Raw genomic sequence first — 26,618 nt, forward strand, 5'->3', positions numbered from 1 at the left:
TACTGTACTTTAGTCATGTACTTGATATTTTAAAGAAAATATTTATTGTTTTAAATTAATGCTTCTATCAGATTCTTTAAATGTTGTAATTTTTTCAGTTAAACTTAATCCAAATATCGAAGTCTAACTGGCATGTAGTAGTAGATGCAACTTTTCACGATTGTCATATTCAATATTTTCAGCTTCTTAACCCTTCATAGACATCAGTATCTCTCTGAAAAGTATGTTGTTAATAAAAGTCAACAACAATTAACAAAATTTAAATTTTTTGTGGTTATAAAGTAACACCCTGCACCCCTGTTGGTAGCGTATCTTATCGGAGATGTGTTGGTGTTGCTAAGACAGCACTAAAAGATGTTCATGGCTCTGGACCCTACTTATATATTAGTAAAACTTTTGAAAATATATTGTTAATAAAAGTGAAAAATAGATAACAACATTTGTATTTTTTTAACTTTTTTGCGGCATATATAAACTGACACCCCACCCAACCCCTTTGTTGGTAGTATACATTATGGAAAAGGCATTTGTATAGCTGGGTTCAGGACGCTCTAAAGTTGTAAAATCTTTACCACTCCATTGGCTGGTTGATATAGGAACCCTTACAAATTATTTAAAAAAGAAAAAAGTTTTGGTTGCAAAGTAATGATTATTTAATTGTGTTTCATCCTTATGGGGCATCATCAGACTGTGTAGCATTCTACAAATAAGCATTCATCAAACTGTGTGAGATAGTGTGTGCACGTTAAACACACTAGCCTCTGCAGATGTGGCAGCATGGTCCTATCTCTTCAGTTCTGTATAAGCTGATGTTAGCTTGTTTAAGGTCCTTGCTCTATCTTGCACAATGTGATGAAAGCTTATTTTCAGAATCCTATATAATCTGATGATGCTCCAAAAGGGAGAAATGCTTTATTAAAGAATCATTATTTTGCAACCAAGACATTGCTTTTTGGAAAAAAATCTACAATTATGTTTTTTATCTTCATGTGCATCCTGTGTGGGTCTCTCTCTTTTTAAATTTAGGAAGTTATTTTATTTTTTTTACTGTTAGGAGGCAAATGTATGTTTCATGTTTTGGGTTAGGATTCATTTCCTCTTAGAAAGATATGAACTGAGTGTGTAATAGTAATTAATGTACTTACAGTGCTGACTCACCTGTGTTGTGGATAAGACTGGATCCAGACATGACACTGTTGCGCTCTTGTGCAATAGAACAGCCAGATTACCAGTGGCAGTACCAACTCCGCCATGAAAGAGATGTTACTGCACAGATAGAAGCTATAGCAGCTCTAGAAAGATTTCCCACTCCTCCTACTCGTCTCGCTCTCACAGATACTATAGAAAATGAACAGACATATTATAAAGTACGTTGCCGTGCAGCACATTGCCTTACAAAGGTATGTATATGAGTGGTTGTGTATCCTGTTATGCTTTAAAAATATTATCTGTTACCAGTTATTTTTAAAAACAGTGAATCAGTACAGTTCAATATGACTGGAAGGTAGTTACTGTTTTTCACAGTGCTTTCTAAAAAAATTACTGTCATCACAAATTTGACAGTACAGTAGAAAGAACTCATCATCTGGTTGCTATGATTCTGATTTTGAAGTTAAATGAGGGCATTTTGAATATTCTTCTAACACCACTGTATATTTCTTAAGTGAAGTAGATGAACGTGAAATTATGATGCTTTCTCTTCAGAAATGAACTTATCTTAAAATATACACATTTGGTGAATATTGATCATTTCAGAGTGATGTGGTTTTCACAGTCTTACATATTATGTGATTTTCACTGTCTTACATATTATGGTCCCCCCCCCCCTCTCCCACCATGAACCATGGACCTTGCTGTTGGTGGGGAGGCTTGCGTGCCTCAGCAATACAGATAGCCGTACTGTAGGTGCAACCACAACGGAGGGGTATCTGTTGAGAGGCCAGACAAACTTGTGGTTCTTGAAGAGGGCCAGCAGCCTTTTCAATAGTTGCAGGGGCAACAGTCTGGATGATTGACTGATCTAGCCTTGTAATACTAACCAAAACGGCCTTGCTGTGCTGGCACTGCGTACGGCTGAAAGCAAGGGGAAACTACAGCTGTAAATTTTCCTGAGGGCATGCAGTTTTACTGTATGGTTAAATGATGATGGCGTCCTCTTGGGTAAAATATTCCAGAGGTAAAATAGTCCCCCATTTGGATCTCCAGGCGGGGGACTACTCGAGGACGTTGTTATCATGAGAAAGAAAACTGGTGTTCTACGGATCGGAGTGTGGAATGTCACATCCCTTAATCGGGCAGGTAGGTTAGAAAATTTGAAAAGGGAAATGGATAGGTTAAAGTTAGATATAGTGGGAATTAGTGAAGTTCGGTGGCAGGAGGAACAAGACTTTTGGTCAGGCGAATACAGGACTATAAATACAAAATCAAATAGGGGTAATGTAGGAGTAGGTTTAATAATGAATAAAAAAATAGGAGTGCGGGTAAGCTACTACAAAGAGCATAGCGAATACATTATTGTGGCCAAGATACACACGAAGCCCACGCCTACTACAGTAGTACAAGTTTATATGCCAACTAGCTCTGCAGATGATGAAGAAATTGAAGAAATGTATGATGCAATAAAAGAAATTATTCAGATAGTGAAGGGACATGCAAATTTAATAGTCATGGGTGACTGGAATTCGGTAGTAGGAAAAGGGAGAGAAGGAAACGTAGTAGGTGAATATGGATTGGGGGGAAGAAATGAAAGAGGAAGCCGCCTGGTAGAATTTTGGACAGAGCACAACTTAATCATAGCTAACACTTGGTTCAAGAATCATAAAAGAAGGTTGTATACACGGAAGAAGCCTGGAGATACTGACAGGTTTCAGATAGATTATATAATGGTAAGACAGAGAATTAGGAACCAGTTTTTAAATTGTAAGACATTTCCAGGGGCAGATGTGGACTCTGACCACAGTCTTTTGGTTATGAACTGTAGATTACAACTGAAGAAACTGCAAAAAGATGGGAATTTAAGGAGATGGGTCCTGGATAAACTGACTAAACCAGAGGTTGCACAGAGTTTCAGGGAGAGCATAAGGGAACAATTGACAGGAATGGGGGAAAGAAATACAGTAGAAGAAGGATGGGTAGCTTTGAGGGATGAAGTAGTGAAGGCAGCAGAGGATAAACTAGGTAAAAAGACGAGGGCTACTAGAAATCCTTGGGTAACAGAAGAAATATTGAACATAACTGACGAAAGGAGAAAATATAAAAATGCAGTAAATGAAGCAGGCAAAAAGTAATACAAACGTCTCAAAAGTGAGATTGACAGGAAGTGTAAAGTGGCTAAGCAGGGATGGCTAGAGGACAAATGTAAGGATGTAGAGGCTTATCTCACCAGGGGTAAGGTAGATACTGCCTACTGGAAAATTAAAGAGACCTTTGGAGAAAAGAGAACCACTTGTATGAATATGAAGAGCTCAGATGGAATCCCAGTTCTAAGCAACGAAGGGAAAGCAGAAAGGTGGAAGGAGTATATAGAGGGTCTATACAAGGGCAATGTACTTGAGGATAATATTATGGGAATGGAAGAGCATGTAGTTGAAGATGAAATGGGAGATACGATACTCTGTGAAGAGTTTAACAGAGCACTGAAAGACCTAAGTCGAAACAAGGCCCCGGGAGTAGACAACATTCCATTAGAACTATTGACAGCCTTGGGACAGCCAGTCCTGACAAAACTCTACCATCTGGTGAGCAAGATATATGAAACAGGCAAAATACCCTCAGATTTCAAGAAGAATACAATAATAATTCCAATCCCAAAGAAAGCAGGTGTTGACAGATGCGAAAATTACTGAACTATCAGTTTAATAAGTCATGGGTGCAAAATACTAACGCAAATTCTTTACAGACGAATGGATAAACTATTAGAAGCCGAACTCGGGGGAAATCAGTTTGGATTCCGTAGAAATATTGGAACATGTGAGGCAATACTGACCCTACGACTTATCTTAGAAGCTAGATTAAGAAAAGGCAAACCTACGTTTTTAGCATTTGTAGACTTAGTGAAAGCTTTTGACAATGTTGACTGGAATACTCTCTTTCAAATTCTAAAGGTGACAGGGATAAAAAACAGGGAGCGAAAGGCTATTTACAATTTGTACAGAAACCAGATGGCAGTTATAAAAGTCGAGGGGCATGAAAGTGAAGAGTGGTTGGGAAGGGAGTGAGACAGGGTTGTAGCCTCTCCCCGATGTTATTCAATTTGTATATTGAGCAAGCAGTGAAGGAAACAAACGAAAAATTTGGAGTAGGTATTAAAATCCATGGAGAAGAAATAGAAACTCTGAGGTTCGCCAGGGACATTGTAATTCTGTCAGAGACAGCAAAGGACTTGCTAGAGCAGTTGAACGGAATGGATAGTGTCTTGAAAGGAGGATATAAGATGAACATTAACAAAAGCAAAATGAGGATAATGGAATGTAGTCGAATTAACTCAGGTGATGCTAAGGGAATTAGATTAGGAAATGAGACACTTAAAGTAGTAAAGGAATTTTGCTATATTGGGAGCAAGATAACTGATGATGGTCAAAGTAGAGAGGATATAAAATATAGACTGGCAATGGCAAGGAAAGTGTTTCTGAAGAAGAGAAATTTGTTAACATTGAGTATAGATCTAAGTGTCAGGAAGTCATTTCTGAAAGTATTTGTATGGAGTGTAGCCATGTATGGAAGTGAAACATGGACGATAAATAGTTTGGACAAGAAGAGAATAGAAGCTTTTGAAATGTGGTGCTACAGAAGAATGCTGAAGATTAGATGGGTAGATCACATAACTAATGAGGAGGTATTGAATAGGATTGGGGAGAAGAGAAATTTGTGGCACAACCTGACTAGAAGAAGGGATCGGTTGGTAGGACATGTTCTGAGGCATCAAGGGATCACCAATTTAGTATTGGAGGGCAGCGTGGAGGGTAAAAATCATAGAGGTAGACGAAGATATGAATACACTAAGCAGATTCAGAAGGATGTAGGTTGCAGTAGTTACTGGGAGATGAAGAAGCTTGCACAGGATAGAGTAGCATGGAGAGCTGCACCAAACCAGTCTCCAGACTCAAGACCACAACACCAAACAACAACAACAACAACAACATATTATGGTAGAGAATCAGAAATAAATTGTGAAATTTTTCAACCATCTCACATAAAGAACAGACTGGAAAAAAATTGTGCTTCAGGTGGTATAATTCCAAGTATCGGTTAGGGAAACACTTAAAATAAAATTATACTTTTCATCATCAGAACTATACATCATCCTTTTTTAAGGAAAGCAAGATTTTTGGATGAGGTTGGAAAGAAGGCAAACAGGTGATAGGTTGCTCAGACCCTATGTCCGTTATGAGAAGGAAAGAAGGTAAAGACAAAGGAAAAGTGTCAGAATGTGAAATCAAACATACTACATTGGTAAGCACGGTGCATGTTACAGGAAGGACAGTCTGGGAAATATTGATGGAGGAAGAGAAAATGAAAAGTGGTAAGAGTAATGCATGTGTGTGTGTGTGTGTGTGTGTGTGTGTGTGTGTGTGTGTGTGTGTGTGTGTGAGAGAGAGAGAGAGAGAGAGAGAGAGAGAGAGAGAGAGAGAGAGAGAGTGATAGTTAGTTAGTTTGGGGGGAGATTGTTGCTTAGTGGATTGATCCAGGTGGCTAGTATGATAGAGATGTAGCAGGCATGCTGTAAAGAATGTTGAGTAACTGGATGTCCCTAAGTTAGACAGTTCATCTGTGTATGTTAGACATTTCATCTGTGTATGTTGATGCATTCAATCAATTAGATGATGTATGTTTTGGTGTATCGACAAGTGCCGGCATGAAGATGAACACAAGAGCAGAGAAGGCTATGAGACAATGTCAGCCAATAGCTCCTGCTAGATTCGGGCACACAGTACTAGACCTACACTAGAAGAGCACTACGATAACAGTTATTAGTGATCCATATCCATTGCTTGTATAGACATAGTATATAGAGAAAGACATCGACTTTTTGAATGTCGCCTATCGCTTGTGACACATTCTTGTAATACAAAGTTAAGTATTGTCAATCTCCTTTATTGCAGTAAAAACTATTAGTGTGATTTGCTTGAATTATTGAATAACTATCCGAGAATGCAGCATCCTTTAGGCACCCTGTAAGAGACGAGTGGACAGAGAATGGAGCATTTCTTAAAGCGTGTGCCTCTTTGGTAAATATATCTGCTTCAATATCAAATCCCGCAACACCTATACTAATAACCTCTCTCAAGCTTTCCTACCACAGCCACCCTAGAGAGTTTGTGGAGAAACAAATCACCCAGGCAGTCTTTTTGTCCAACCTACATAGCTCTCATTTGTGAAAACATTAGCCTCCCCACCCCTCCACCATCTACACCCTCTCCCTTGTCACCCTTTTCTACCAGGACCTTCAATACTTCAATAGATTACTCTGATAGAGTGTAGACTACCACTTTACATACAGATGGCTTCAAATGTTGACACATTGACAGGAAGCATACTAAGTAACTAAATATATGAGTGTGTGGAAAGCCAAAAATGTTCAATAGCTTCAAGACCAAATGACTTTAAGGGCTACTCAATATGATTACAGTCCATACTGTGTGCTTTGAAAAATTCTTGAAAAACAATGTGTACAAAAGGTATGTGTATGCAATTGTAAATTCGTGATCGCAGTGTGGGCAAGTGAAAGCTTCATACAGTCCACAAGAAAACATTAGTAGCAGAAATCACTCATGTGACTTCTATGGCACTAGAGTTCAAGTTCTTGTTCCTCACTGTACCATGGCTGTAACACTACCTTCATAGAAATGAAGCTATGAATCCAAATATGCATGTGCTCACCCACAGAGAAGATCACACAACATACCCTTTTTATGGTCTTCAGCCACACTGTTAGTAACTTGCTTGTTTCAGACAAGACCTTGTACTATTAATCTGCTTTACATGTAAGTGATGAAGTGGGCATCTGCTAATATAACCTCTACACAAGATGCTTCAGAGCTACTGTACAAGCACTTTTTCCTAGAAGTGATACATCCAATCCTTTTGGCTAAAATCTCTTTTAGGCAAACCAATAAAACCAGATAGAATGCTAAACCTTAAAAGCTCTGAAAACTACTGGAAAAAGAAAAAAAAATGAGAAAAGGAACTCAAGAATTTCAAATGGGAATATGAGGAAAAATTAGTGTTGTTGAAAAGAGCTATCAAAACTGATCACTTTTTGTCTAAGTTTTTCTGAATTTGCACCGTTGTGATCATATTATCAAAAAACACTTCTTGGAAACTTGCCAAGCCATGCCACACCATACCAATAAACTAAAGTGATTGGGAACTGTGAACACTAGAAAGGGTAACTTGCATTTTCACGTCTAGTGTCATTACTGTGGTCTAAGAGGAGCTATTTTGGTGACACATTGTCAAAGCATTCTGTGCTGGTATTCAGTTTGACTCATGCCATATTTTGACAAAGAGACATTTGATGTGCTTAGGCTACTCCAAGAATGTCACCATAAATGCACATACATGCTTAACAACAAAGTTGTGTGACACTTTATACCGAAAATATTAACATATAAAAACAAAGATGAGGTGACTTACCGAACAAAAGCGCTGGCAGGTCGATAGACACACAAACAAACACAAACATACACACAAAATTCAAGCTTTCGCAACAAACTGTTGCCTCATCAGGAAAGAGGGAAGGAGAGGGGAAGACGAAAGGAAGTGGGTTTTAAGGGAGAGGGTAAGGAGTCATTCCAATCCCGGGAGCGGAAAGACTTACCTTAGGGGGAAAAAAGGACAGGTATACACTCGCACACACGCACATATCCATATGTCTGCTTGTGTCTGTATGTGTGGATGGATATGTGCGTGTGTGCGAGTGTATACCTGTCCTTTTTTCCCCCTAAGGTAAGTCTTTCCGCTCCCGGGATTGGAATGACTCCTTACCCTCTCCCTTAAAACCCACTTCCTTTCGTCTTCCCCTCTCCTTCCCTCTTTCCTGATGAGGCAACAGTTTGTTGCGAAAGCTTGAATTTTGTGTGTATGTTTGTGTTTGTTTGTGTGTCTATCGACCTGCCAGCGCTTTTGTTCGGTAAGTCACCTCATCTTTGTTTTTATATATAATTTTTCCTACGTGGAATGTTTCCTTCCATTATATTGATATCATTAATTTGAATCCAACAATTACGTTTGTTATTGTCACTGTTGCATTTCGAAATCTTTTCTGTCGTCTTATTTTCCTCTTTCTGTTGGTCTTTAAATATGTCTGCTTGTGTCTGTATGTGTGGATGGATATGTGCGTGTGTGCGACTGTATACCTGTCCTTTTTTCCCCCTAAGGTAAGTCTTTCCGCTCCCGGGATTGGAATGACTCCTTACCCTCTCCCTTAAAACCCACTTCCTTTCGTCTTCCCCTCTCCTTCCCTCTTTCCTGATGAGGCAACAGTTTGTTGCGAAAGCTTGAATTTTGTGTGTATGTTTGTGTTTGTTTGTGTGTCTATCGACCTGCCAGCGCTTTTGTTCGGTAAGTCACCTCATCTTTGTTTTTATATATAATTTTTCCTACGTGGAATGTTTCCTTCCATTATATTGATATCATTAATTTGAATCCAACAATTACGTTTGTTATTGTCACTGTTGCATTTCGAAATCTTTTCTGTCGTCTTATTTTCCTCTTTCTGTTGGTCTTTAAATATGTCTGCTTGTGTCTGTATGTGTGGATGGATATGTGCGTGTGTGCGAGTGTATACCTGTCCTTTTTTCCCCCTAAGGTAAGTCTTTCCGCTCCCGGGATTGGAATGACTCCTTACCCTCTCCCTTAAAACCCACTTCCTTTTGTCTTCCCCTCTCCTTCCCTCTTTCCTGATGAGGCAACAGTTTGTTGCGAAAGCTTGAATTTTGTGTGTATGTTTGTGTTTGTTTGTGTGTCTATCGACCTGCCAGCGCTTTTGTTCGGTAAGTCACCTCATCTTTGTTTTTATATATAATTTTTCCCACGTGGAATGTTTCCCTCCATTATATCGAAAATAATAACAGAAATTCATGGATGGAAAAATATGTAAAATAAGAGAAAGGCCACTTTTCTGTAGAGGACTGGTGTGTGGTGCACAGAATCACACAATAGAAAACAATTACCACTCACTTTTGAGGTCTTGCTCTTTTGCTAGTAAGAATATATGCACATTCAAGCACATGGCCACAGACACCCAAAGTCTTGCCACTACCACAGGTTTGGGTGCTGTGTGAAGATTTCTACTCTTACTAGAAAAAGAGCATTAACTTGAAACCTAGTGTTAACTGCTTTCTATTATGTGTTTTTGCACACCACACACCAGTCTGCTGTAGGTAAATGGTTGTCTTTCCCTTACTTAACATATTGTATAGGGACATTTGCAATACAGTTTATTGTATCAGTCACTATACAGAGTCATTTATCTGCACCTAGGGATACAGTTGCACAACAGAAATAAGAATGTGGCACCTCAAGAAATTGATTTCTGTGCATTTAATTTGTGCCTAACTAATTTAATATTATTTAAAAAGAAGAACGTAAATGTTATTGGATGTGAGCTCTACATTCAGGTGGTATTATTTTTGCCATGAATCTACTAAAAAAATTGAAACTGTATGATGATATCAGTTTCATAATTGTTTAGGAATGTGGCCTGCCAGTTTCTAAATCCTTCTGCAGATGGTTGCAGAAAATATTTCAAAATAGTACACTTTATGTAGAGAAGCTATTCCAGCCTCAGTCAAACTAGCTGTCACACTCTGGTTTCTTGCCAGTGGTGAATATTTCACCAGCCTGTTGTATATATTTAAAATTTCAAAATAAATGATTTCATGTGTAGTCCCAGATATGCATGAAGCCATAATTATTTCATTGAAAGGCTCTGTGAAGCTAAAGATAATACTATTTTTATTGACAGGATATTTTAATAATGATTCTTTAAAGAATACAACTTTATCAGCTACATTTATGCGTATTACTTAAATATGTCTAACAGTACTTGTACAATTTGGTTATGAGGGGCCTCTGAATTTCCGATGAGGGTTTCATGATGTTGTGACAAAAGAAAGGAAGAGTTAGGAGAGAATAAATGATTGCTATTTGTGCTTTAGGATGTTGATGGCAAAGAATGGTTTGGAGGTGCTGTTATCTCAAGTGGTGTGTTACTTGGAACATTTGAATTCATTATCCTTCTATAATATCTCATTTGTAGTTATAGAAAAACATCATTATTTTCTTGCTGAAGTTATTCGGAACATGCTCTCCGTAAACTGCAAATTCATCTCAATTTTGAAGTGCCTGTACTAATTCTTTCATGCAGTTTTTTTGATCTGAGCTTTTCCTCCTGTTGGGTATTGGTGCAATGAATACTAATGTGACTGTGCAAATGCAAGTGGCTATTGTCAACTGCCATTTTTATGTTATTGGCCACCCTTTGTTTGATTCATGAGTAAACAAACTGTTTTGCACATTCAGTCATTGGCAAATATTAAAAGAAACAGGTTATACCTTGGGTCAAGCAGCAAAGGTCAGATAAATAACAACGAGAGTACAGAAGGTTCTGTTATAACATGTGGTATTAATATGCTGGTGAGGAAATACTAATTTAATCAATATTATGAATATGAAATTTAAAAGAATGCAAAATCCCCCAAGATCGCCAAAATTTCACAGAAGCTCAAAATTTAGCACAAACTTCAATGTGAGATGCTTTTAATAGTTTCCACAATGAAACTCTGCTTCAAAATCTGGCAGAAAACCCAAAGATTCTGGTCGTATGTAAAATACACCAGCTGCAAGACATAGTCAATACCTTCACTGCATAATAACAATGATGATGTTATTGGTGAAAGTGCCACTAAAGCAGAGTTACTAAACATGGTTTTCCAAAATTCCTTAACAAAAGAAGATGAAGTAAATATTTCAGAATTTGAAATGAGAATAACTGCCAGCATGAGTAACATAGAAGTACATACCCTCAGCATCGCGAAACATCTTAAACCACTTAAGAAAGACAAGGATTCTTGTCCACATTGTATACCAGTCAGGGTCCTTTCAGAGTATGCCGATATAATAGCAGTCATATACAACCACTCACGCATAGAAAGATCCACAAGTTTGCACAAGTCGCCCCAATACCTAAAGGCGGGTCCACACTAAGGACGCTGCGCCGTGCTGCTGCACCTCGCGCACCGCTGTAACAGAGAGGAGTGTGCCATCCGCGCCCCGCCACGCTGCTCCGAGGCGTGCACTATGTTCCAGTTGGAGCGTGCGCATGGTCTGAAGATGGAGCGAGCCGAAGCCCTGTCTAAACTGAGCGCATGCAAACGCGTCACTTCCTTTGATGTACCGACAACAGCTGGAAAACTGCGCGGCGCGGCACGACGCGGTGCAGCGCAGTTCGCCGTCCACACTGAGCGTGCAGAGCCGTTCTGTGCAGCGTGGTGCGACACGGCGTGCTCAGTGTGGACCTGCCTTAAGAAAGGAAACAGGAGAAATCCACAGAATTACAGACTCATATTGTTGTTGTTGTTGTGGTCTTCAGTCCTGAGACTGGTCTGATGCAGCTCTCCATGCTACTCTATCCTGTGCAAGCTTTTTCATCTCCCAGTACCTACTGCAACCTACATCCTTCTGAATCTGCTTAGTGTATTCATCTCTTGGTCTCCCTCTACGATTTTTACCCTCCACGCTGCCCTCCAATACTAAATTGGTGATCCCTTGATGCCTCAGAACATGTCCTACCAACCGATCCCTTCTTCTGGTCAAGGTGTGCCACAAACTTCTCTTCTCCCCAATCCTATTCAATACTTCCTCATTAGTTATGTGATCTACCCATCTAATCTTCAGCATTCTTCTCATATTACTAAAATCAATTTGCAGTAGGGTTTTGGAAGATATACTGTGCTCAGACATTATGAATCACCTCAAAGAAAGTGATTTATTGACAAATAGCCAACATGGATTCAGAAAATATTGTTCTTTTAAAACACAGTTAGGTTTTTATTCTCATGAAGTAATGAGTGCTATCAACAGGACATGTCAAATTGATTCCATATTTTTAGATTTCCAGAAGGCTTTTGACACCATTCCTCACAAGTGACTTCTAATTAAATTGCATGCCTATGGAGTATCATCTCAATTGTGCGACTAGATTCATGATTTCCTGTCGGAAATGTCACAGTTCATAATAACTGATGGAAAGTCATTGAGTAAAACAGAAGTAATACCTGGCATTCCCCAAGGAAGTGTTATAGGCCCACTGTTATTCCTGATCTGTTGTTGTTGTTGTGGTCTTCGGTCCAAAGACTGGTTTGATGCACCCCTCCATGCTACTCTATCCTGTGCGAACTGCTTCATCTCTGAGTAACTACAGCATCCTACATCCTTCTGAATCTGCTTACTATAGTCATCTTTTGGTCTCCCTGTACGATTTTTGCCTCCTACACTTCCATCCAGTTATAAGTTGGTGATCCGTTGGTGTCTCAGGATGTGTCCTATCAACCCATCCCTTCTTTTGGTCAAGTAGTACCACAAATTTCTTGTCTTCCCAATACTATTCAGTACCTCCTCATTAGTTATGTGACTACCCATCTAATCTTCAACATTCTTCTGTAGCACCATATTTTGAAAGCTTCTATTGTCGTTTTGTCTAAACTGTTATTGTCCATATTTCACTTCCATACATGGCAACACTCCACACAAATACTTTCAGAAAAGACTTCCTAACTCTTAAATCTATATTTGATGTTAAAAATTTCTCTTCTTCAGGAATTCTTTTCTTGTCATTTCAGGTCTACATCTTAAATCCTCTCTGCTTTGACCATTATCAGTTGTTTTGCTGCCCAAATAGCAAAACTCGTGTACTGCTTTAAGTGTCTCGTTTCCTAGTCTGATTCCCAAAGCATGACCTGATCTAATTCCATTACCTTTGGTTTCGTTTTACTGTTGATCATTTTATACCCACATTTCAATACATTGCCCATTCCGCTCAACTGCCCTTCAAAGTCGTTTGCTGCATCTGACAGAACTACAATGTCATCGACAAAGCTCAAAGTTTTTATTTCTTTTCCCTGAACTTTAATTCCTGCTCCAAATTTTTCTTTGGTTTCCTTTACTACTTGTTCATGTACAGATTGAATAACACCAGGGATAGGCAGCAACCCTGTTTGACTCCTTTCTCAACCAATGCTTCCCTTTCAGGACCCTCATCTCTTATTACAGGCGTCTGGTTTTTGCACAAATTGTAAATAGCCTTTCGCTCTATATATTTTACTCCTGCTAGATTCAGAATTTCAAACAGAGTATTCCAGTCAACATTGTCGAAAGCTTTCTCTAAGACTACAAGTGCTATAAATGTAGGCTTACTTTTACTTAATCTACCTTCTAAGTTAAGTCGTAAGGTCAGTATTGCCTTGTGTATTCCTACATTTCTCTGGAATCCAAACTTACCTTTCCTGAAGTCGACTTCTACACTACTGGCCATTAAAATTGCTACACCACAAAGATGACGTGCTACAGACGCGAAATTTAACCGACAGGAAGAAGATGCTGTGATATGCAAATGATTAGCTTTTCAGAGCATTCACACAAGGTTGGTGCTGGTGGCGACACCTACAATGTGCTGACATGAGGAAAGTTTCCAACCGATTTTTCATACACAAACAGCAGTTGACTGGCATTGCCTGATGAAATGTTGTTGTGATGCCTCGTGTAAGGAGGAGAAATGCATACCATCACGTTTCAGAGTTTTGATAAAGGTCAGATTGTAGCCTATCGCGATTGCGGTTTATCGTATTGCGACATTGCTGCTCGCGTTGGTCAAAGTCCAATGACTGTTAGCAGAATATGGAATTGCAGGGTTCAGGAGGGTAATATGGATCGCTGTGCTGGATCCCAATGGCCTCATATCACTAGCAGTCAAGATGACAGGCATGTTATCTGCATGGCTGTAATGGATCGTGCAGCCATGTCTTGATCCCTGAGTCAACAGATGGGGACGTTTGCAAGACAACAACCATCTGCACGAACAGTTCGATGACGTTTGCAGCTGATGGACTATCAGCTCGGAGACCGTGGCTGCGGTTACCCTTGACGCTGCATCACAGACAGGAGTGCCTGCGATGGTGTACTCGACGATGAACCCGGGTGCACGAATGGCAAAACATCATTTTTTCGGATGAATCCATGTTCTGTTTACAGCATCATGATGGTCGCATCCGTGTTTGGCAACATCGCGGTGAATGCACATTGGAAGCGGGTATTCGTCATTGCCATACTGGCGTATCACCCGCCATACTGGCGTATCACCCGGCATGATGGTATGGGGTGTCATCGGTTACATGTCTCGGTCGCCTCTTGTTCGCATTGACGGCACTTTGAACAGTGGACGTTACATTTCAGATGTGTTACAACCTGTGGCTCTATCCTTCATTCGGTCCCTGTGAAACCTCACATTTCAGCAGGATAATGCACAATCGCAGTTGCAGGTCCTGTACGGGCCTTTTCTGGATACAGAAAATGTTTGACTGCTGCCCTGGCCAGCACATTCTCCAGATCTCTTACCAATTGAAAATGTCTGGTCAATGGTGGCCAAGCAACTGTCTCGTCACAATACATCAGTCACTACTCTTGATGAACTGTGGTATTGTGTTGAAGCTGCATGGGCAGCTGTACCTGTATACGCTATCCAAGCTCTGTTTGACTCAATGCCCAGGCGTATCAAGGCCGTTGTTGCGGCCAGAGGTGGTTGTTCTGGGTACTTATTTCTCAGGATCTATGCACTCAAATTGCGTGAAAATGTAATCACATCTCAGTTCTGGTATAATATATTTGTCCAGTGAATACCCGTTTATCATCTGCATTTCTTCCTGGTGTAGCACTTTTAATGGCCAGTAGTGTATCAGTTTTTCCATTTTTCTGTACTTTACAGTATTTTGCAACCATGACATATTAAACTGATAGTTCACTAATTTTCACACCTATGAGCACGTGCTAACTTTGGAATTGGGATTATTACATTCTCCTTGAAGTCTGAGGATATTTCACCTGTCTCATACCTTTTGCACACCAGATGGAAGGGTTCTGTTATGGCTGGCTCTCCGAAGGCTATCAGTAGCTCTAACAGAATATCGTCTACTCCCAGGGCCTCGTTTCCACTTAAATCTATCAGAGCTCTGTCAAATTCTTCCTGCAGTATCGTATCTCCCCTCTCATCTTCATCCTCGTGCACTTCCTTTTATACAATATTGCCTTCAAATTTATCTCCCATATACCGATCCTCCATAGACTCCTTCCACCTTTCAGCTTTCCCTTCTTTGCTTAGGGCTGGTTTCACATCTGAGATCTTGATATTCATGCAGCTGATCTACAAAAACAATTTAGGAGACAATCTGTGCAGCCCTCTGAGATTGTTTGTAGATGATATTAATCGGAATGAATTGTAAAATGATTTAGATGAGATATCTGTAGGGTGCAGAAAGTGACAATTCATGAAAAGTGTGAAGTCATTGACATAAGCACTAAAAAGAATGTGCTAATTTGCAGTTATTCTACAAGTCAAGCAAATCTAAAGACTGTAAATCAACTACATACTTAGGGATTGCAATTATAAATAACTTAAATTGGAAAAGTCACATAGATAATGTTATGGGGGAAGCAAACTAAAGACTGATTTGTTGGCAAAACACTTAGAAAATGTAACAAATGTACTTAAGAGACCACTTACACTACACTTGTCCACCGTCTTCTGGAGTATTGCTGTGCAGTGTGCGATCTGCATCAGATGTGACTGACGGAGGACATCTAGAAAGTTCAGAGGAGGACATCTCATTTAGTATTATCGTGAAATAAGGGAGAGAGTGCCATGGATATGATACACAAATTTTGATGGCAGTCATCAAAACAAAGCCGTTTTTTGCCACTGCAGGACCTTCTCGTGAAATTTCAATCACCAACTTTCTCCTCAGAGTGTGAAAGTATTCTGTTGTTGTCCACCTACGTAGGAAGAGGTGATGAGAATAATGAAACAAGAGAAATCAGACCTCACACAAAAAGATTTAAGTGTTCATTTTTCCCGCATGCTGTTTGATAGTGGAACGATAGGGGTTGCTGCACCCTCTGCCATGCATTTAATTGTGAATTGCAGAGTAATCATGTAGATGCAGATGTAGATGTAGATGAGATGTATACATGTAATTTTTAGTCAGAATTAGAAATAAAAATGGTACGAAAGGTTCTATTGTAATGTATAGTACTACTATGTGGATGAGGGAATATTAGTTTACTGAATATATATGCTTTAATTTTTGGTTAGAATTAAAAACAATCCTTACATATGTATTGTGTGTTTATTGTGTATTGACCAAGGGACCTAGAAATGATGATGATGCTTCGTTCCGCCTTAGCCGTCAGTGGTCCACCACAGGCCACAGCAGTCCATCCACCTCACCGCCACCCCACACCAAACCCAGGGTTATTGTGTACTGTATGGTTTGGCTCCCAGGGCCCCTCCCCCCTCCCTCCCCCCAGGAATGTCTCTTACCAGACAAGTCTAACCGCAAATGTTTGTGTGGTAGAGTAATTATGTTGTACGCGTATGTGGAGACAGTGTTTGTGCAGTAATTGCCGACATAGTGTAACTTTGTAGGAATAAGGGGAATCAGCCCAATTCACTGAGGCAGATGGAAAACAGCCTTAAAAACCATCCTCAGGCTGGCCAGCACACCAGACCTCGACACAAATCCGCTGGGCAGATTCGTGCCAGTGACTGGCATGCCTTCCCGCTCGGGAAGCAGTGTGTTAGACTGTGCAGCTAGCCGGGCAGGCTTACATATTTATAAATGAATAATTAATATTTCTCATTGTAGTCCAGCTAAATCAGTGTACCACATTATATAAATTATGAAATAAAATAAAATACTTATTTTTATATCCTGCCTGGAAGGTGGAGTGTGGATCTGCTCCTGTAAACTGAAAGGTAGGCCGAATGTAGGAAGTGAGTAGGAGCATGTGAGGTAAAATCTCAGTACTGCTATTAAAGTAAAAGTGGTTTTACTATATCTCAGCACACTAAAATATGAGAATACATAACTTTCTACTGAGGAGCACGTAGGTGCGAAGCCAGATGTATCAGAGCTAACACAGGAAAAATCTGTAGTGGCTCGCCCACTATGAAAATGAAACAATATTGGTTGGTTCTCTACTCGGAATCAAATCGGGAGAATCTGGAGCGGCACTCGTAGAGCTGCACAGTGCCGGCTAGAGGGCGCTGTCACCAGTGTCAGTGTCATAGTGCCAACCTAAGAACTTGTGCCTACTCTGTGGCATTGTAGCTATCGATACCATACTTACTTTATTGAGAGTCTGTCCATCTGCATCGCTTTCATTGCAGGTTGTATGCTGACTTCCTGTGAATTACATGTCTTGTAGTAAAAGCTGTAATGGGTGGAAACCAAACCAATTAGACTTTTTGGAGATGAATCACTTTCTTTGACAAACATAATTTCATATTATCTCTCCTGAACTGTGATTTTATAGGGCAGGCCTGTGCAGAGATATAGCAAGATTATATATGCCGGTCACAGCACATTTTTCTGTGACTGGAGGCACTGATTCACAGTAGTGGCCTGGTAAAACCAATCCACACTCATAATAAACAAGTGAAGACATGTTAGAGATGGAACTTGACATGTAAATAAGTAAATAAGCAATGAAAGTGCCAATATGCCTGCTGCAATAAATCTTGACCCACATCTCTCTAGAGGAAGAACACCATGGGATTCGGGGGCAAGCAGAAGTACTATCTGAAGACTTCTGCATGATAGTTCTTTATGTCTGTATCACTTCTGTGTATATAAAACATTAAGTGAACATGATTTTCAGACAAGAAACATCTTTGTCACCTAGTTCAAATATCAAAACACAAACTGCCATGTTGTGGACTCATAAAACTACTTTCAAATCTAAAGGTGAGGTAAATATGAACAATGGTGACTATTGGTCAGAAGAAAACCCCCATTGGTTATGTCAATAAAAAAACCAGCTAGTATGGAGCATAAATACCTTATTTTCTTGATGAACAAATGAGTGATTAGTGGTATTCTGAATTTCTTCAATATGAACGGACAGGGTTGTTAGATGTTCCATTAGCATCATGGCTGGTAATGTGGTTGCAGCAAAATGGGTGTCTAGAATGTTTTCTCTTGTTAGCTAAGCATACTTTTATTAAAGCATGAAAGACATTGTCTAGCAACAGTGTCCCACAAGGCATAAGAAAGGTAAAATTAAAAAAGCATGTCAGTTGTTTGACGATGCAGACATACTTTGGGATATTCAAATGCGCAAAGAGAGGTGTGACAATGCTTGAAACAAGGTGAAAAGCATTTTAAACAAATTTTTCCTTAAACTTAAAACTGCAGTGTTGTATAATAATCTGTTATAATTGTTACAGTAGCAAATAAAATTTATTCAAAGTAAAAAATGTAAAAAAAGAAAAGATTGTCCTGGCCATGATGTTAAATAGTACATACAACTTTATTTTTATTTCCTCAAATGTTGCTCAAACCATCAGCTCCATAAAGAATTATTGATGATGTCATCAAATGACTCTAAATCCACAAATATCCGTTTTGACTAAAAATATTCAGTTTTGAGATATCTTTTCAATGGTACTAATTTTTTCCTTGTTCTTATTTGGAATACTGAAGTTGAGTTTATTTTCTCCATTTTCCAGCTGTTTCCAGGCATTGTAAGGTTCACCATCTGATCATCCTAATCGGATTTCCGAAAATGTGTTTTACTTAAAAAAAGATCGGTTGCACCATTTCTAAGAAAAAGTAAGGGGAAGATAGGTCTGAAGACCTTGCATATGCCACGGTGGTTTGAAAAGTTCTCGGAATCACCATGAGAGGTCAGCACTAGCACAATGAGCTGTTCACGTGATATTCATTGGACTGTTGCCAGTAAACATGTACCACGTCAGTGCTCTTGGAAGAGAGGTGTGGCAGTGATGTGGCTCTGTTGTTCCCGTGCAGTGATTTGCAAAGATGGAAAAAATTGAGATCCGAGTAGTGATTAAGAACTTGAAAGGTATGAAAGCAAAGGACATTCATGCCGATTTCTAGAATACACTGGGGGACTCTGCTCCTTCCTGTTCAACTGTTGCCAAGTGGACAAATGCATTTAAATTTGGTCGGGAGAGCTTAGATGATGATCCATACAGTGGTCGGCCAAGATGTCTCACTAGTCGAGAAATCATAGCAAAAGTACACAAAATGGTCATGGAGGATTGCGGATTGAAAGTGCATGAAATTGCTTGTGCTTTCCAGATGTCATCTGAAAGGGTATATCACATTTTAACTGCAGAATTAGAAATGAAAAAATTATCTGCAAGATGGGTGCCGCCACTCTTGATGCTGGATCAAAAGCGCTTGAGGATGGGCATATCAGAACAATGTTTGGCTCGTTTTAGGAGAAACGAACAAGATTTTTTGTGCCGGTTTGTAGTTGGGTGCACTACTATGTCCCAGAGACAAACAACAGTCAGAGCATTGGAAACATGCTGAATCTCTGCCACCAAAGAAAGCAAAGACAATTCCTTCATCGGGAAAGGTCATGGCATCAGTGCTCTGGTATGTGAATTGGATTCTGTTTGTAGATTATCTCCCCACTGGGCTAACAATTACCGGAGAATACTATGCTAACATTCTGGACAAATTGCAACAAAATATATGCAAAAAAAGGCCAGGTTTAGCAAGGAAGAAAGTTATCTTCCATCAAGACAATGTTCACCCACACACATGTGCCTTTACCATGGCAAAATTACACTAACTAAGGTATGAATTGTTGCCACACCCACCGTATTCACCTGATATGGGTCTGTCAGACTTCTGTCTCTTCCCAAAACTGAAAATTTTTCTTGGTGGACGAATATTCACTTCAAATGAAGAATTGATAGCTGGAGTTGACAAGCTATTTTGCAGGCCTGAAGGAAACTCATTTTCGAGATGAGATCAAGGCATTGGAGCACCGTTGAACCAAGTGCATTAATCTACAAGGATACTACATTGAAAAATAAAAGAAATTTCAGTTACGTAAGTACTTTTTTTGTATTCCATTCTAAGAACTTTTCAAACCACCCTTGTATATGCAAGTGCGTAACATCTGCTCTTCAATAAGTGTTCTTGTTGTGCCCTCAGTTCCAAGCCTGTTTAGTGCACCTCTCTGTGCTGGCCTATCCTGTGACAGTCTGTTCTTTTCATGACTACAGTAAGCTACATCCAGTTGAACTTGTTTACTGTATTCAAGTCTTCGTCTCAATTTACAATTCCCCCTCGCTCCTCCCTCCCCCTACACCTCCATTACCAAACTGATGATTCCGAGATGCCATAGGATTTGTTCTAACAACCAATACTTTTAATCTTTCTGATTAATTTGGATTGTCTCTTTTTGTCACTGTCAGGAATGTTTTGTTATTGCCCTCTGTCTTATTGCTGTACCAATTGTTGTATGCATCTTGTTGAGATTGGGTTGCGTGGTCTCATTCCTCACTCCATGAAGAGTGCTTTTTTCCTTTTCTGTAGCAGGATTAGTGTTAATGCTGTTTTGATCAATCTGCTTTTGAATTGTTGGCAATTGTTTCACAGCTTTTTCTTTGATTCTTCCAAGAGAATAGTTGGATCCTGCTAATGTCAAATTTGAGGATTTGTGCCTTCTTTTACTTTGTGAGCTTCTGAGGTTTTATATAAGGGACAATGGAGAAAAAGTAGGTAAACTGTTTATTATTTCAGAAGTAATCACCATAACTATTGAAAGATTTCATCAGCTTCTAAACCAAATTCCACTCCAAGAATTTGGCTGTTTCTGCCCTGATTTTCTTAGATTTCTAACTTAATTTCTGCATACTGGATCTTCTTATTCTTAAGTTCATTTTTTAACTTGTTTCTTGCCCATAAAAGTTTGTTATTTGTTTCCACTTTCTGGCAGTAAAGTTCAGTTCACTATGTTTCCAGTATTTGAGTGTACAAATTGTCTTTTAACTGTTTATGTGATTCACTTATACTTTTATTCATTTCTTTAGTTTAACTGCCCGGTTGATCTTTGAATTCTCTGAGCGATTCACATAAGTTGTTATTTGTTTCTTTTAATTTACTATTCATCTTTGTATGGTTCACTTATGTTTTTGTTATACATTTCTTTTAATTTACTGTACTATCTTCTACCAATCTATTTCCCCTTTTTAAACTCTGTAACCCACCTACCCAAGTAAGCGATGCAACAGTCCACATTCCGACCTATAGAATGCCAGTTTTGTCTTTCCTGATGATGAAATCCTGTGGACTGGTCCCGACCCAGACTATTTTATCTCCTGAATATTTTAATGAAGAGGATTCCATCATCATTAAGCCATGCAGTAGAGCTGCTACTCTCAGGCAAAATGACAACAGTAGTTTCCTCTTGCTTTGGCACTTGCCACACCAACATAGCAAGGCCACGTTTGCGTATGTTAAAAGGTCAGATCAATCAATTAACTGGAGTTTTGCCCTGTCCATACTGAAAAAGCTGCTGCTCATCCTCAGGACTCGCAGGTGTGTATGGCTTCTGGCCTCTGTTGCAGTTTCAGTTGCAGTATGGCTGTCTATATCATTGACTCATGCAAGTCACCCTACATTGCCAAGACCTACATTGCGGTGGGGCGGGTTGGTCTCTCACTACCCTTTTAACAATCAGTCCACCTACCTGGATAGGTTTCAGGTTGTCTGCTCTTCACTCTGCATTGACGAAAAGTTAGCTAAATACCCACCACGCAAAGGCCACATAACTCCAGTCCATGGGCAGCATTTAAAAGTTAGTTTAACTATCGGGTGTTCAGGATTCTTGCATGACTCATTTGAAAAATGTCTAAAATTTCCTGTAAGCTTGTTTATTGTCTTTGAAACACAGGAAATAGCTATCAAGTCCTTATTTAATATCCTGACAGTAATTATGCAATGTTACTGACTGTGCCTGTAACAAGTTCACACCCAAAAGCAGCCAGAAGATATTTCGTCCGACCCAGTATTTTAAATGTCCTAAACAGTCATTGACCCATGACTACTTGCAAGTTAACACTGTCAGTTGTTCAATAGTCTTCTTGTACAGAAGTGCTCACCATAACGTCTCGTAATTTGCACGAAACATGCTACGCATAGTTTATGTACGACTTGAAATATTCACATGCGAAATGTCCTAAAATAAGTCACTCACAAAGCTCAAACTTTCTCAAAATATACAACACTGTAGTCACTTCATCAACTACACGAGAACAGATCATACGTGTGGATTTATTCATTTTGGTACAGATTTGATCAGGCGATTTAACACAGGTGTTTAACAGAAGACAGTTCCTGAACAACTATCTCAACTCATAGATCTGAAGCACAAAGCCCTATTCAAATGTGCAGGAAGCACTGAATTCCTATTGGCTAGTATGTTAAGCAGCCGGTCAGATCATCTGGAGAGCTTCTATACTCACGGTATTTCTAATGTCAGCCAATCAGATTTCCACAAGTAATGTGGACTAAAAATTTCATAATTCTGAAACTAAATAAAATTTAATGCAAACAAAATATAATACCTTTCCACAAATAAATTACTAATAAATTTAATAAACGCCCCTTTTGGCTCCCTTTTGCTAATTCAAGCTCACTCGGACATACGTCACAAACTCCCCTATTACACACCTTTCTCATGCTTACATTTACATAGTTTTAATAAAATATCACATTCCCACTTTACGTATATCCTCCATTCACTCTCTCAGTCTCTCCAAAACACTTACACAAACTAAACTCAATGAAATAATAATTTTCCAATGTACTGTTAATTACACTAGAAATCTGTGGCAATGAAACTAAAGAAAATTCCAGCAATTGGATTATATGATCCTGTCCTCGTGGCTGGAGTTTCAGTTGATACTGTAGATGAATACATTACAGTCCCTAATTTGGATTCACAATGCCAGCACGGTTATTATGTGTTTTAGGTAAAAATTCATATCTCCGAAAGTATTGAAGTTATTGATATGAAATTTTAGCAGTATGGTTCTGTTATCCAAAGAATTTGGTACACTAAGTATGAAAAATATCAATTAATATTTAATAGTACTTCTTCAGATTCATAGAGAGTATGTGTAACATATTGCATGCAGCATTTGTCAAGTACACTGCTTGCCCGGCCCAGTAGCCAGTGTCAGCTGTGCAAACATGAGAAAATGATCTCTCTCCTCCTGGCTCCACAGCAACCTATGTTCTCAATGCAAAGTGACAACTTGTAATAATTTTCTACATTACAACACTTTATAGGTATCTTCAGGAGTATGGTTATGAAACGAATACCTCTCCACATGATGCATCTTTTGTCATGTGGCATATACCAGTTGTTGCTGAAATGAGTGCTTGTTGTACCAAGTGTGTGTGTGTGTGTGTGTGTGTGTGTGTGTGTGTGTGTGTGTGTACCTGAATGAGTTTCTGGAGGGGGCATGGGGTATTTGAAAGGATATTAAGTGTCAGACTGCAAGTGTATTTAATGGTTAGTTAAATGTGGACAGTCTTTCTTATGAAGCCATCAGAGGACTGGAGTTTGGTTTCTAAGATATTGGTACCTTGAATAAAGGGGGCTGAGTGAACCAGAGCTCCTTTCCAGTGCATTCCACTTTGTGCTCCACTGCAAAATGTTCCCTCTTACAGTCTTCAGACGTGTGGACACATCTGTAGTAATAAGCAATTCCTCACCTGATTTCCTAATGTCCTTGCAAAGACCTACAGAGATAGACACCTAAAAAGATGTGCCACATGATCATTGTGAAGTATACAAACAACTGCCTTGCACATTTTTTTTGCTCACTGCATGTCACTGGACACAGAGGATAGCATGTGCTTAAGGAACAGTCTTTGTAGGCTTGCAGTGTGGGGAAAGGTCACGAGGACTGATGAGTCATGAAGCATGTTGATGCCAGCTAATAACACTCTACAAGCACATCACACACTATTTGAGGCAATGCAATTCACTTGCTGACAGACACTCAGTAGAAGTATGGTAAAGATATTCCTATGTGGAGCATATTTATTTGTTGTAGCCCATTCAGGAAGATAAAGCAATATTCGACTGCTCCCAGTTATTACCAGACTCATTTGAGGGGCGTTCCATGTGTGTGAGTGCTTATGTGGCCCCTCCATGTCACCTGACCTTAATTCCATTAAGTTCATCTGTGCTACAGCCCTCACTGAGTATTGCACACTGAGTGATAGGGATCAGGGTGGCTCCCAATGTTGGCGGTTTCCTGTGAAGCCCATGCTGTGATTCAACACTGCCATCATCAGAGTGAATTGGGGTACTGCACACTACCGAGTGGGTGTTTCTAAATCAAGTGCCGAGGAGTGCTTGCTGTGTACAAAAAGAGGACAGTCAGTCAGTCACCTGTAGATGAACAATGTATAATGTATAGGCAGGTACAAAGATCAGATAGCATCACATCTCTATGTCTGTGGCATCCACTGGCTCTTGATGAGTAATTGTCAGGGTAGACGGATTTTAGAGGGAGGACAGGTATAGCAATAGGGAGAGAGTATAGTGGGGCAGCTGAGCAGGGGACGAAAAGACAGTGGGAAGCAAGAGTTAAATCTTAGAAGGTGTAGAAAGGGGGTGGCAGATAACACTCAACAGTAATGACAAAATGTGAATTATTACATTATATAACAGGAGCTGTTATATAATTAGCCACCTTTAGTAGAAGACTTTTTTTGTTCTACACTATGAATTTCGCTCCTTTCTTTGGCATAAACTGGTGCTAAAGTCATCCTCTTTCTTCTGTTTCACTGATGAAGTCTTCCATTTGTAAGGTATGCGACCTCACAGACTTGGCATGTAGTAATTCCATTGAAATGTCATGATCATTAAAAACTTTATTTCTGATGCCTTTTGAGTCATCATCATCAGATAACGGTGGGCGTACAACTTTGCTTCCGCTGTTTGCCAATAGGTGGCGACAACGATAAGTATCGGTTGAAAGAAACAGATCGCAGATGTCAGGCAGCTAGTTTGGACCTCGGTCAACATAACTTCATTCAAACACTAGCCGATTTGTGTCTGCATAATAAAGTTGTTCTTGATTGAAAATTTCAGTTTACGAGCCTGATTCTCGTCCTTTGCAGGAGGTGTTAATGTTGTGTTTCAATATAAAGAAAACAGTGGCTGAGTCTCATCGAATGCTCTCAAGTACGTATGGTAAGGACACTATTAATGCAAGAATATGTCGTGAGTGGTTTCAACACTTCAAGAATGGTGATTTTAATGTCGTAGACCGGCATAGTGGTGGAAGAGAGAATATTTTTGAAGATGCAGAATTGGAGACATTGCTGAGTGAAGAATCGCAAGAATTGGCACGATTAGTGGGAGTGACACACCAAGCCATTTCAAAATGTCTCAAGGCTATCGGCATGATTCAGAAACAAGGAACTTGTGTCCCATGTGAGCTGAAACCAAGAGACATTGAACGGTGTTTGTGTGTTTGTGAACAGTTGCTTAAGAGGCAAAAACGGAAGGAATTTCTGCATTGCATTGTGACCGGGGACGAAAAATGGGATCATTACGATAACCCTAAATGCAAACAATTATGGGGATATCCTGGCCATGCTTCCACATTGACGGCCAAACTGAATATTTGCAGCTCCGAGATCATGCTCTGCATTTGGTGGGACCAGCTTCGCGTCGTGTACTATGAGGTGTTAAAACCAAGTGAAACCATCACAGGTGCTCGTTATCAAATGCAATTAATGCATTTGAGTGGAGCATTAAAAGACAAATGGCTGCAATACAGCGAGAGGCACAATAAAGTGATTTTGCAGCACGACAATGCTCGACCCCACGTTGCAAAAGAGGCCAAAACATACTTGGAAACGTTAAAATGGGAAGTCCTACCCCACTCGCCGTATTCTCCAGACATTGCTCCCTCTAACTATCACCTGTTTAGATCAATGGTGCATGGCCTGGCTGACCAACACTTCCAATCTCATGAAGAAGTCACAAATTGGATTGATTTGTGGATCGTTTCAAAAGATGAACAGTTTTTTCAATGCAGGATTCGTAAACTGCCCGAAAGATGGGAGAAAGTAGTGGCCAGCAATGGAAAATACTTTGAATGATACATGTGTAACCAATTTGTTTCATTAAAGCCTCAAATGTTGGGGAAAAAACGGCGGAAGCAAAGTTGTACACCTTGTGCATAGTAGGTACAAGTACTTACAATATGCATATGAAACCTCATATACGTGAACAATATAAGAAAAATATACAGTCTCATATGCAATTGCCATTAGGCGATATTTACAAAAGATGTTATTTGGAGACTTCACGTGCCAGACTGATGATAGCAAACTCAAAGCCCATATTGTATTAACATGATGTCAGATGGTGTTGATGTTAAAGAGTGAGACAAACCAAGACATAGCTTTTGCAATAGACAAACTAATGTAAATATTCCTGCCACATTACATCTTTTTTTTTAAATTCCAAAAATGTCATTACTACAAATT

At 39.5% G+C, this 26,618-nt stretch overlaps 1 protein-coding gene across 1 annotated transcript in view; it reads left to right on the forward strand.

Moving 5' to 3' along the window:
- The window catches only part of LOC124714444 (transcription initiation factor TFIID subunit 2), a 133,413-nt gene that overhangs the window by 34,488 nt on the left and 72,307 nt on the right, over positions 1-26,618 (forward strand). Inside the window, exon 11 of the mRNA XM_047243021.1 lies at positions 1,148-1,400. Within this exon, the coding sequence (XP_047098977.1) occupies positions 1,148-1,400 (253 nt within the window). The remainder of the gene's footprint in view (positions 1-1,147; positions 1,401-26,618) is intronic.

Source organism: Schistocerca piceifrons, chromosome 1, assembly GCF_021461385.2.
Source record: "Schistocerca piceifrons isolate TAMUIC-IGC-003096 chromosome 1, iqSchPice1.1, whole genome shotgun sequence".
NCBI lineage: Eukaryota > Metazoa > Arthropoda > Insecta > Orthoptera > Acrididae > Schistocerca > Schistocerca piceifrons.